General features: G+C 38.8%; 1 protein-coding gene across 5 annotated transcripts in view; it reads left to right on the top strand.

Annotated features, from left to right (window-relative positions):
- The window catches only part of SHISA7 (shisa family member 7), a 178,065-nt gene extending 165,940 nt beyond the window's left edge, over positions 1–12,125 (top strand). For 2 of the 5 annotated variants that reach the window (XM_075605294.1, XM_075605296.1), the window contains 3 exons: positions 3,012–3,074; positions 3,649–3,804; positions 6,230–12,125. In XM_075605294.1, coding sequence (XP_075461409.1) covers positions 3,012–3,074; positions 3,649–3,804; positions 6,230–6,816 — 806 coding nt within the window. In that variant the 3' untranslated portion in view covers positions 6,817–12,125. The remainder of the gene's footprint in view (positions 1–3,011; positions 3,075–3,648; positions 3,805–6,229) is intronic. The other 3 variants (XM_075605297.1, XM_075605298.1, XM_075605295.1) reach the window with 2 other exon arrangements.
- The last annotated feature ends 1,343 nt before the right edge of the window (positions 12,126–13,468 follow it).

The following is a 13,468-nucleotide window of genomic DNA, read 5'->3' as shown; positions in this document are numbered from 1 at the left end:
CTGGGTCGGGGGATAATTGCTGCTTTGAAACCTTTATTTGTAACCTAGGTCTGAGTGGACAAGCAATTTGAGTACAGGCGGGCCCCGCTCGTACGGCGGGTTCCGTTCCCTGGCGCCGCCTCAAAGCGAAAATCGCCGAAAAGCGGAACCGCCGCTTTTTGGCTTCTGCGCATGCGCAGACTTGCAGTCCCCCGTTCTGCGCATGCGCAGACATGGCGGCCCCCTTCTCTGTACCGCTGGATACTCAGCTGCTGAGCGCGTCATGACGAAAATCGCCGGAAAAACGGAACAAGCACCGAACCTAATGAATATGGGAATACATTGGGAAACGCCTCATGAGCGGAGCGCCGAGAAGCTGAGCGCCGAAAAGCACGGCCCTACTGTATAAAAATTTGTTTCATTTTGGTGTTTGGAACAGTTTCCCTTGTATTCAACAACAGTGACACCCAGTGGCCAATGTGAGAAATGTCTTGTATAGTATACTTTTATTCAAAGCACATTTTTCAGTGAGTGATAATCTATAAAGGCCCCTAATCAGTGTCTGCTGCCACAGAGCAAAAATAATTAAAAAGGCTTGAATTTGCATCAAATGTAAAAAAAAACCTGTTAATTAGGGTCTTTACATTTGAAAGCAAGGCAGGAATGTTTAGCAGGCAGAGTTTTTGATGCACCAAAGGAGAGAATACGTAACATATGCCACCCTTGACTTAATTCTATAAACACTCAAATCCTTCAGTGACGCACAAAACACTGCAGCACTCAAAATCAATACTATGGGGCTTCAGTATCAAGGCAGAAGTGGAGCAATTCTGGGGCAAAATAACTGCACCATATACAGGCCGAATTAAGACCTTTAGAGGCCCCAAGGACAGAAAATATTATGGTGCCCCCGATGTGTAATTTAAAATAAAAACAATACTAAACCGCAAAATAAAATTGTATTTTTCGAAATGACATAAAATTTACATGTACTGTATGCTGAAATTAAAACAGCTTTTTTTTTTTTTTTTTTTTTTACAATTTCAATAAAAACTGCTTAATTTTTTATAAAAAATTTATTCAGACCGCATAACTATTTGGCAGTATTACCATTACGTTTTTTATGTTACTAATAAAACAGTATAATACTTACATTTGCTTTGAAAATAATGACAGTATTGAAAACTAGACAAGTTTTGTACATGCGAAATACTGAACTTTGAAACAAATTCTTAGTATAGGGAGCCTAACCTTTCTATGGCTCACGTCGCTCAAAACCATGAGATTAATTAAGCGCGAAATGTGGGGGTTACTGAAAGCCATGCGTTGACCGCGTAGTAGCAACGAGCCATAGAGGACTAGCATATAAAATGGCGTTGGTCCTGACATCTAACGGTGAAAATGAGAGTGATATTAGAAATGGCAGATGTTGCTGCTAATGTGACCTACAAATCAACACGTACAAATTTTCCAAATTTAACGTTTATTATTCGATTAAAAAACGGTCAACTTTTTTGCATGGTGGGCCAAAGTTGTCCACAAAGGGCCAATGTTACCACAGTTTTCGGTATATATAATATATAAGAAGAAAAAACGAACCAAGTACTGTATATATAATTCCAAAAAATATATCACTAATTAAACATAAATGTATTGCAACTCATGACAGGATATTTTATTTATTTATAAAAATGTTTTACCAGGAAGTAATACATTGAGAGTTACCTCTCGTTTTCAAGTATGTCCTGGGCACAGAGTTATAAAAATACATGGATACATGAAAAGAACAGGGTTATACAGTCACTTCACAGACAGACAGATAGAGTTGGAAAATTGGGTAAGGAGGATAAAGGGCTTGTGATTTTCCAATTTGAAATAGAGCAGCTTTAACATCACTTTAACATCACCAAACCGCAGCAAACAGCTCACACCCTTTGGCTGCCCTTCAGCTGCGCCAAAGGCTGTCCGCCTTTGGGGCAACGCAGATGTACACTGGGGTGGTTGATTTTCAGTGCAGCTATGAACAAAAAGTTCTTTGTACGCTATTGAAGGGAAAGTATATAGTGGAGGTAAGAAAATCCAACATGGTGACTACTTCGATGCTTTTAAAAAATATATCAAATTCTTTAAAAAAAAAAAAAAATCTAATTTTTTGTGGTGCCCCTGCTTGCTGGTGCCCTAAGCACGTGCTTAGTCTGCCTATTGGGTAATCAGGCACTGACCCTATATATCAAAAGAAAAAAGTCCCATTGCAATCAATCAATTTTTTTTTTGCCCCAGATTCGCCCCACTTTTGCCTTGATGTATAAACCCCCAAATATCTTTATACAGGCTTAAAAAATGCTTTTCATTGCACCTCTATCATGGCAAACACACTGTGCTTGGTCATGGTGCACCATACCCCTTGATCTTAGTGAAGACCATAACACCCACAACATGTCTCGCCCACGTTTTGCAGGTTTGTCTCTCAGTTTTCCACTTCATAGCAATGAATCGGAGGGTGTTACTTGCTATATAGAAAAACCGCTCAGATTATTATACGAGGGACAATTTATTCAACTTAATAAGCATTTCAGAAATGACTAAACAACTACTTTTACACATCTAAGAGGTTTCATGCTCTTTACTTCCTGTATAGCAGAAGGTGTTGGTACACTGCAATAATATTACAATACAATAAATAAGTTTAGGGTTACCATTGTGTTTTCTTTGTTCGGTGGCCTAACCCTAAAATGCTTCTTGGATTCAAATTGTGAAGTTCAATAAATATTTTCAATGAGTCTTTGTTTGAACCATTGTTTTTAGGTATATATATATATATATATATATATATATATATATATATATATATATATATAGTTTGTACCGGGTATTACACAACTTTATTACATTATTAATAATAATAATAATTATTATTATTTATATATATATATATATTTATTACTATTATTATTATTACACAACTGGAATATCTAAGGACGTGGTATTCTTCCTTCTAAGCACAGTGCAGAACTTATTTCTCTTTCTTTCAGATAATATGCATCATAATTTCATCCATCTTACTGTCAACAGCCCAAAACATTCAGCAACATTAGGTAAGTTCTTAACTTTGTTTGTTCAAAAAGTGTCTGTGTAGACCAGGGGTGGGCAACTCCAGTCCTCAAGGGCCACCAACAGGACTTCGATTGAGCTAACTGTGCTGAAGCAGGGATATCCTTTAAACCTGACCTGTTGGTGGCCCTTGAAGACTGGCGTTGCCCAGGTTCGTCTAGGCTGCCAAATACCCTTGCACTGGCCCTGAATGGGCCCACCGTGAAGCATAAATCTTCCTACTATACTTAGCTCATAATTATTTTAGATCTGCTGGTCCTGGCGCAGTGTAGACATGCAGACTAGAAACCTAACAGGTCTCTTCTTCCCTGTAGACAGTGCACTTGAAGAAGAGACCTATGAAAGTTCTGCGCACTACAATTCCATATACTGTAGTACACTCGTGTTGTTCCACTAAAAAGCATTACAACCTGCAACGAGTTTAACATTTGTGCACGTTATTCTTTTTTCCTACATTACACTATATATGCTCCTTCTCTTCTCCTTTCCCTAATTCCTGATTTGCTACATTTTCCGCTCTCTCTCCGTTCTTTGACCCGCTTGACCTTCTCTATCTAGACTGCCGAATGAACAATATTCAGCTTCCAACTTCATGCTCAAAATACAACACCTTATCCTTCTCGCGCTCGTTCCATAATCTCTCCCACCTGCCACCCTCCTATGAGTCTGCCATCAAGTCTGACCTCAGCAGGTACTCTTCCCTCAAGAGACTCGGTAAGACTTCCCCTGAATGCTCTCTTGTCCTAAAACACCACACCTTGCAGTATTACCTGCTGTCATCACAGTGTGAGGCCATCATATGTGCAGACAACAAGTGTATTGTGATTCCTCTCTCCTTTGCAGAGCATAGCTGATCCGTGATGCCAGCATGGACCAAAGATGCTTAACACATACTGAATGTATTCAGGAGAAAACAGAGTGATCAGACCGCTCACCTTAGATAAAGTCCTTGTCGTTTTTGTATAGCAGGTGCAAGGAGATAGATAATGACACAACAGACTGCATCCAAGTAGGATCAAAAGATTCCCCACTTAATTGCACTCAATGCGAGGAAGAATTATATCGGACAACAGTGGTCCATCAGATAGTTTCTCTGTAAGTCAGTCTAGTGACCAATAGAATCAGAATATACATAGACACATAGGGAAAGTATCTTCATATAAGAGTCAATGTGCAATATTCCAATAGTTGACTCTTATATGAAGATACTTTCTCTGTGTCTATGTACAAAGCGATTTTCCTTGGTGACATAGCAATAACATTTATGCTGTGACATAGCTACTTATGTTTCAACTATATACTATGTTGTAATATACCCAGTACTGAATACCTGTTGCAACATTGAGTTAGCCATCACTTGCTGCAGCATTTTATGCATAGAGGGACACCATCGCTAACTAGTCCTACTACATATGTTGGACATATATATGTCCATATACTGTATATGTATATATATATATATATATATATATATATATATATATATATATATATATATATATATATTTATATGTATATATATATATATATATATATATATATATATATATATATATTGGATGTCAAAGTAGATTTCCTGGGGTCTATCATACAATGTGTTTAATCATAACTATAATTGATAGATTATCCTTACCCCAGACTTCCATGTACTATACACTCCACTACGGGGTAGTTTACATATTTTTACATTTTGCATTATGTGCAGTTATAATTTTTGGTTGTAAGATATTCTTATCCTATTGGTCTAGTGACTGACTTACAGAGAAACTATCTGATAAACCACTGTTGTCCGATATCATTCTTCCTCGCATTGAGTACAATGAAGTGGGGAATCTTTTGATCCTACTTGGACCCATTCTGTTGTGACACATACTGAATGTATGAGATACTATCATTTCATCCCATTAATAATCACTTAATTTCCCAAGTTCTGAAGTTTATTGTACGCTCATAGCTGCTACAAAGTAATAGGTAGAGAGGTCTTCTGCAGAATGTAAAAAATAAACATTGTGTTTCTGGTGTGCCAAGTGCTAGTAAGAATAAAACTCCCATGTATGAGCAAATAAGCACTTCAGATTCCAGGCCAAGACGTTGGTTATCAATTGATGTAGTGTATCTATTTGTATCATGTATGTCTTGTTAATACTCAGTTGATTATCTCACAGAGTGCAGTAGTGCGTGTTCATTCATACTGTACCCGCTAATACAGGGGTAGCCAACTCCAGCCCTCAAGGGCCACCAACAGATCAGATTTTCAGGATATGCCTGCTTCAGCACAGGAGGCTCAATCTGAGCCACTGATTGAGCCACCTGTGCTGAAGCAGGGATAACCTGAAAACGTGACCTGTTGGTGGCCCTTGAGGACTGGAGTTGGCCGCCCCTGTGCTAAAAAGAGTACAAGTGTCTGCCCTTCAAGTCTTTGCAGTAAGTGTTAAATTATGGAAAGTGTTGGAATTTAGTTGTGTATGATAATAAGCACCATCTTCAGCACCCGTTTTCCAACCATCTGTCCTATAGTACATTTCAGTATTCATTCATTACGGTTAGTTCTCAAATGAGACAAATCAAAGCAATTGCTAACATCTTTTAACAACACATGATATTTACTTTAACAAACAAGACATGTTATTGATGCTGAATGTTTGTTTTGAAATTCTCTTTTTCTGCTTTTGTTGGTTTCTGAAGCAGTTTCTTCAGTAATATCTGCAATCTGCTTTTATTTGAATCTGCTGTTATGGAACAAACTGAAATTCTGGTAGCTTTGCTGAAAATCCTGATCTCCATAAATACAATAATTAAATATAACCAGCGAAAATATTTCCCAAAATTTTATATTAGCTGCAATTCAGATTAACCAGATGATTCGCTTGTATCAGAGAATTCCAGAACAGGGCTGTGTTATGATTTACAATTATATGATTAGTCCTATTATGACTAATAATAAACCAAAGAATAGAGGCTAATGGGCTGGTCAAAGACCCATAATTGAGCATTTACTTACTTTCCCCATGCATGAATGGGACACATTCGGTTACTTTATTGTAATGAAAAATTATATGAAACCTTTTATGACCGTTGTAAGATTATTTGCCTCCACTGTTTCAGAAATAATTAATTGTGTGTTTAACCTTTTTTGAAGCAGAGAAAGATATGGATGACTTTTACCTAAAAAGAAAACACCTAGCAGAGTTAACACGTGGGACTCTCCCTCTTCACGTCATGAAGATGAACTATGATCGTGATGGTTACTTGGAAAAATCCCAGACTCCAAGACGGGTCATGTCCCAGGAGCACATCCTTTCGGACAATCACTATCCAGCCCACCATGATTACACCATACCCAGAGACCGTCTCATCTCTCAGGAACGCCTGCTTTCCCGCGACATGTTACACTCACAGGAGCACCTGCTGTCTCCTGAAAGGATACACCACCGTGGGCCAACACCCTTCCATGACATACGTCTGGGCCACCAGAAAGCCGTGTCACACACCAACGTCTGTGCTAGCACCCCCATGTTCGACCGTCACCATATGATCAAGATGAACTCCCATCCTACATCTTCCAACTCGCCCAATACCACATGGGATATGGGCAACCACACAGCCAATCGACGACAAGCCTTTGCTGCCAAGCGGCAAAATACGATTGAGCAGCTCCAGTTTATTCCTGGTCATCACCCCAGCCAGCATCTGCGCACAGGGAGCAAGAATGAGGTCACAGTTTGAGTTCCTTACTTTGGCTGTTTCTTTTTTTTGTGTTGCTCCTTTGAAAAAGAGTCTGTTGATTTGTGTTCTGTGGTTTCCTTGCTTCTTCTAATTGCCTAGTTTTACTCATCAACACTCACTAAAACAAAAGCAAAGACAGAACGCATTCTTTTCTTTGTAATCATGATGAAGACACAATTTGTTTTCTTTTTTTCAAAGTATCCAGCTGCCTTCACCGCCAAGTTAATGATGCCGTTTCTGGCACCAACTCTGGTCAGAGATGATGTTCTACAGTTCACGAGAAGCAGGTGGAGAGAAGGAGACAGGGTGGCAACCTTCTAGTTTTTGCTGGGGGGCGGTGAGTGTGGATAATGCAGCAGCTCATGACCCTGGCGGTAAAGTTTTGGTAACCAAGCTGTTGCCAATGGGAGATTGGGCCAACGAAAATGGAACACCCACAATAAAAAAAAAAGAAATCTATATTTTTCGTCATGTTTTGCCAATTATGAGCTACAGTGCTGAAATGGAAACAAGTGACACTGCATTTTTTAATCAGGTTACGGTGTGACTGCAGCGAATAAGGTTGTACACTTCTTTACTTGTGTTCCACAATGAAAATGCGAAATATGAAGCTTGGGATGACCACAGCAATGTCGCAAAAAAAAATTGTATTAGACGTACAGTATAGAATGGATTAATGCTTAATTTTTCACAGCCTTCACCCCTCTTACTAAGACAATATCCCGGTCAATGAGAATCAAAAGTAAAGCTGGACAACTAATACAGGTGATTTGACTGTGCCACGTGACTTTTAAATAATGCATTAGAGCCCACTAATAATAATAATAAAATTAACATTCTCAAAATTATGAGAGGTCACCGAAAAATTCAACGGACCTGAATATTGATGCTTTCCCCATGCACAAGGAAATTGAAGACTGCATTCACTGATCTTGAAAAGAATTGTTGGACAACATATTACTCCTATGTGGAAAAACTTCTTCCTCTATTGAAAAGCTTACATTTTTATCACGAAGGATCTGGTTTTAACCATTTAAGAAGGTTGCAATATGTATTATCCCTTTTTATTTTATTTTTTTTAGGACCAATTTCGCTTCAGAAATATAGCCATCTGGAAATTGATATTGTGGCGTCCATGCTCCATCTGATTTGACCGTGGGATTGAAAAATGTGTTATTAACTGGAACGGGCCATAAAGAAATATGATTATATTTTTTACCTTGATGGCCGCACACTACCCCAAACACTTTTTATATCTCTCGGCTACGAGTAACATAGCGGTCTATCTGATCTGTTACAGAGTCCCCCCCACAGTAAACACTTCCATGGAGCTTTCTTCAACACGAATGGCCTTAACATTTTCAATAATATCTCCCCTCAGGCAGTCTTTTTAATTATTTTACTAATGCCAGATTCTATGTACTCTGCCAGCTACAAACCTATAGATCTGCCAAGTCTGAGACATATCCTTTTTATCCATATTCCTGACCTAGATGTCAATGACTTAAATGTGCAATTCCCTGCAAACCTAAAGAAATGTACTAACGCGAGAATACTTTTGGAGTTCAACTAATTGTACTGACAAAACTGCCCCTGTTGACTTCTATACGTCTGGCAGTCCTAACACGCAGAAGTCACTTCTTGCTGCTACAACCTTAACTTGATTGAGATAACGGGATTCATCTCCAATACACAATACAATGCTCTTCTATTTTCTTATGGTGGATTTATGGAGGTCAAAACTGTTTCGACCAAATGAAGCGACCAGGGAATCGCTGTGTAGCATGGTAATACTGACAGATAAGTGTTTTTGTTCTTTTTAAATCCTTCAACAAACCTTTAAATTCCTGATGGTTTTGATGTAATGAAAATCTTCCTTGGAATCCCACAGGCATGTACAGAACATTTTGAAACAGGCCGAAGACGTTCCCCCCCTCTCCCCCCCAGCACTGTGGTATTATTCTCGGCCCTGATCCATGCTTATAGATAATGTGGTGAACAGGAATTTCATTTTAAAGGTGCTTTAGATACACATTCTAATCACGTTTAAAATGAGGGGGCACTAAATGACTCCTTGCACTCACATCAAGTCAAACGCGCAAGACTGCTTACTCTAAGCCCATAACCGCTTGTAAGATAAGATTTGTGGCAAGTGTGGGACATTATCTTGTCAATACTCCTACCATAATAATATGTGAAGATTGCTTTCCTTACCTATAAATGGAGGTGGTTGTTTGTAGCAAATAATTTCATTAGATAAACTGCCATTACGAATTATTATTTTTCAAACTGCATTTCATCCAAGTCATTTTAAAATGTACGGTTGACATTAATACGTGTCAGGGTGTTGATCTTGGCAAATCGCATTGCTAGAATTAACAGAATGAATCCACTGAAATGGAAAGCAATCTGGTGGTTTTCAAGATGTAAGTAAGTTATAGGTTCACAACATGCAACTTATCGCTGGCGCATGCTGGGGTTTGCAGTCTTTTGTAGATTTGGTGAAGCACATCACAAAGTCCACACAGTACTTTCCAAGACAACCCCATTTGCAGGGTGACTGGGGATTTTTTTTTTTAGGTGATCCCACTCTCTGACACGCAAAAGATAAAACTAGGGCCATTCTTATAGCACAGACCAATGATCAAGACTATGTTGATAAATGTAAGTGCCCGAAGGTTCTATAAATATATATATATGTGCCAGTTGAAACTAAGAACATAAGAGGCTATTGTGATGCCAACAAAATTTGAAGCAGTGATTTGCACACATAAAGCTATGTCCGTGAGAACATCAGTACATGTATTTAACCTCTCTTTTGCCAGAGAAGGCCACATTGGCAGGAAAGGGGTTAATGCATTGCAAGAGAAGGCACTGTGGGATACTGTCATGCCCTCTTCAGAACGGGAGTGGACTTCAGCAGTGACGGTGTCCATTATTTTTCAAGGTAAATAGCTTAGACCATTCTTCAGACGGAATCATTTCTCAAATGCTAATTCTCTTCTATATCACAGCGTTTGAAAGAGATTAAAAATAGTATCTACTGGTGTATACGCCTAGATGCCCTGGAGCTGCTCTAAGGCAATCTAGTTTTTAAAGCCATCTGTTTTTTTTAATAGTCAATGCTAGAGATTACAATTCTTCGAATACCCTGGAAAGCTGTTTTAAAGATCATATGCAATGTTCATATGATATATATTTATTTACTACTTATTTTCATAATATGTTGACGTTCCTTAGACATCTATTTGCTGTGTACGTGCATGCCTTCACAATGACATCATTCTTTAAGGGCAACTAGTACTATTTGTGGCATGTGAACACACAACAAAGGGTTAAACCACCAGACTGGCTACTTGGAAGGAGTTTTCATGCAGCTGGGTCATTGCATCTAATCTTCAAACTACAGAGGGGCAGCAATGTTCTCTTACACAAGATGCTATCTGGACAACTTTATTTGAAAATGGTACTATTTCTATCACGTACAATGTATTCCTGCCCATTATTAACCTATACTGTATAAAACCAAGACAATCACTACTATTCTTCCATCTTGCGATAACCTGGCCTGTTTCCTGCCATTCTCCATAGCTGTTTGGCGTTGTCTTGTAATACAGTAAAGTTCCTACAGCTTTTTATTATTTGAAATCTCATTCACGAACAGTTCTTGTTTGCTTCTTTGAGCCCAAAACTACCACACGTTCCCCATTATAACACTGTATTGGTCGCATTGTTAGCGCCCGGACACACACACAAAAAAATAATACGTTCTGCACTGACGTTGAGCTAAGACAGTACATATGTCATCTGATATCAAAAGATCAGCTGTCTATTAATGAGTTGCTGCTTTGAGGGAGCAAGAACTTTTCACCGCGTAGGACAGAGGATCCAGGAACCTGAATCATTCTTTTACGTGTTATTATTGACTTCACAATGCTGTCTTTCCAGTTCCTGCAGTGAGCCATCTCCCAGTCTGCCTGGTAGTAATGGGGTTAGGAAAGCAGTGAAACTGTGCTTTCTCATTTACACCTATCTACAGTGGTTTATTAAAACACCAGTCCTACTTAGGAAGTAACCTAAAAGGAACCATAAACATAATACTTGTTTCATCATTTTGCATATTTCTAATTGCTTTTAAAATGCAGACCTCCGAAACATAACCCACTACGAATAATTGGCTTATGCAGGGGGAACTATTAATCTATTCTGCTTTTAGCAGACGTGCAAATGTAAATGAGAAGAAATAATGCAATGTAGAAATGCAGAGAAGATTCAGGTGAATATATTTAATGAGCCACATGAATATTAATTTGTGTAGCATCTATTTCACAGCAGATGACTACAGAGCAGTGTTACTGTCAAGAATGTTCTCAGAATGACAAAGGACATCACATTTAATTTATTAAAAAAGAACTGAGGTCATTTATTATTACTCTTGTAAATAAGTTTGACTGGTGTTTTCGCCTTTTTCTGGATCGTTCATGCCTAGGAAAAATCCTTTATGTATTGAGTAGGCTTACCATATTTCTACTATTGTTCACAATCTCTTCAAACAGTAAATTGCATCAAACATTTTCACTCAATGCAATATTTCTGACATTGTTCACTTGTTTGATTCTTCCAAGTGTCGTAAGGTTACTTCACAGTGTAACTATTTCTGTAAAAAATATACAAAATGCCTTTATTGACTGCAAGCCAAGGCCCTGCCTGCTGTTCACATGTTCACAGGATTGACTCAGAACTAGAATATAGCAGAGATGCCTACTGTACATCATGGGAGGCCAACTCCGGTCCTCAAGGGCCACCAACAGGTCAAGTTTTTAGGATATCCCTGCTTCAGCACAGGTGGCTCAGAATCTTCGATTGAGCCTTTTGTGCAGAAGCAGGGATCTCCTGAAAACCTGACCTGTTGGTGGCCCTTGAGGACTGACGTTGGCCATCCCTGCCCTACATCAACTAAAATGCAGAGTTCAGTATTACCCAGAACCAGCCAATCAAATGGTAAATCCAGGTTTTTCATAAGGTTTTCCATTGTCCATGTGGTCAACAAGAATCTTTGCTTGATAGGATACTTTGTGTGACATTCTCCATATCCCACATTATTTTCTGTAGATAGAAATGGCACCAGACTTTGTTACCTAATGCAGAATTGTGAAAGCTTTTTCTTCCTATCTCTTTTGTAAATAAAACTTTAAAAAAAAAAAAAAAAGAAAGAAAAATAAAAGCTTTTTATTCTAATCTTTGGAGTCTACCTGTAATAGGTGGCCCCTGTTTTACCGTTTAAGGGCTAATAAATACTACTTAATTTGTGTCTGTCCCGCAGAGATTTTTTTAACCTTGTCTTTTCATTCTTTCCCAGACATGCTTGGAATGTCAAAAATATATATACAGTATCTATGTATAGATAAGAAATGTAGTTGTGTGAATTATAACATAGAGGAGTTAGATTTTGTAAATACATTTTGGGGGTCTTTTCAAATAAAATAAGATGTCCAAGATACAGTAGTTTGCACAGAAATTGGAAATGTGAATGACTTATTTGCTTCCTCAGCGCCTACTGCTTCTATCCTATGAAGAGAAAGCACTTGAAACAGTTGGTGTTTTGCAGTGGAGCGTTTTTTTGTTTCCAGAAACTCATTGTTGAAATACAGTTCTATAACCATTTGAAGCCTTCATCTCACCTTAAAGTGTTGGGCTAATATTTATGTTAAGGGTCCCTTTATTATGCTTGCACGCAATTATTTCAAGGTACGCTGGGAGCAGTTGTCATGTGTGCGTTTCTCCACACCACCAATTTCACAGGGAAAGTGGAGATTTATTATAATACAACCTTGGTTTAGTTGCCTAAACCAGAGGTCCCCATCTCCAGTCCTCAAGGACCGCTAACAGTGCGGGATTTAAGGATAGCCTCTCGTTAGCACAGGTGGACCAATCATTTTGACTGAACCACCTGTGCCCTAGCAGGGGTATCCGAACAACCTGCACTGTTAGTGGTCCTTGAGGACGGGAGTTGGGGACCTCTGGCCTAAACTACCCAAGATGTCGTATTTCAGTAAGGCAATATTCTGCTGGATTGTGGGTACACATGAGAGCACGGCCTGCTGCACTGGCCGACACACATTATTTACTTCGGGCTTCTTAACCTGTGTGTGCTGCTAGAAGCGGGGTTAATGACCTCGCAGCAAGAATAGGATTTGTTTTCCCCCCCGAGAAAATAACATTTTATGCAATGACATATGGTATAGAGACAGGAACTTTGTGACCGATGTTTTGTTCAGAACAATTTATTCTATACATTTACTTTGGTGACACAGTATATTTGATTTCTTTCCGTGTCTGTTGTAGCCGCGTAATTTTGCTTCACCCTTTGCAATGCATTGCAGGCCCCCCTGGCACTCAAGATATTAAAGTGGAAGCCAGAATGTATCAAGATAATTATGTCTAGTAAGTACTTGGTTTTCCAACTTAACTGCTGCTTTAGAACATGTTGTGACCCCACTTGTTTAACTTTATCATGCAAGTGAGCCGAGTTTACTTTTAGCCATTGTACAGGCTCTGGTTATTGTGCCACCTCTAATGTATGTAAAAATATACAGCAAGCAGTCGTTCTACATGTAGATTTGCTGCTTTCCTTTGTTACCACAGACCGGCT

This window comes from Ascaphus truei, chromosome 6 (genome assembly GCF_040206685.1).
Source record: "Ascaphus truei isolate aAscTru1 chromosome 6, aAscTru1.hap1, whole genome shotgun sequence".
Classification (NCBI taxonomy): Eukaryota; Metazoa; Chordata; class Amphibia; order Anura; family Ascaphidae; genus Ascaphus; species Ascaphus truei.
The sequence above is the reverse complement of the archived record's forward strand: the minus strand, read 5'-3'. Positions and strand labels throughout refer to the sequence as shown.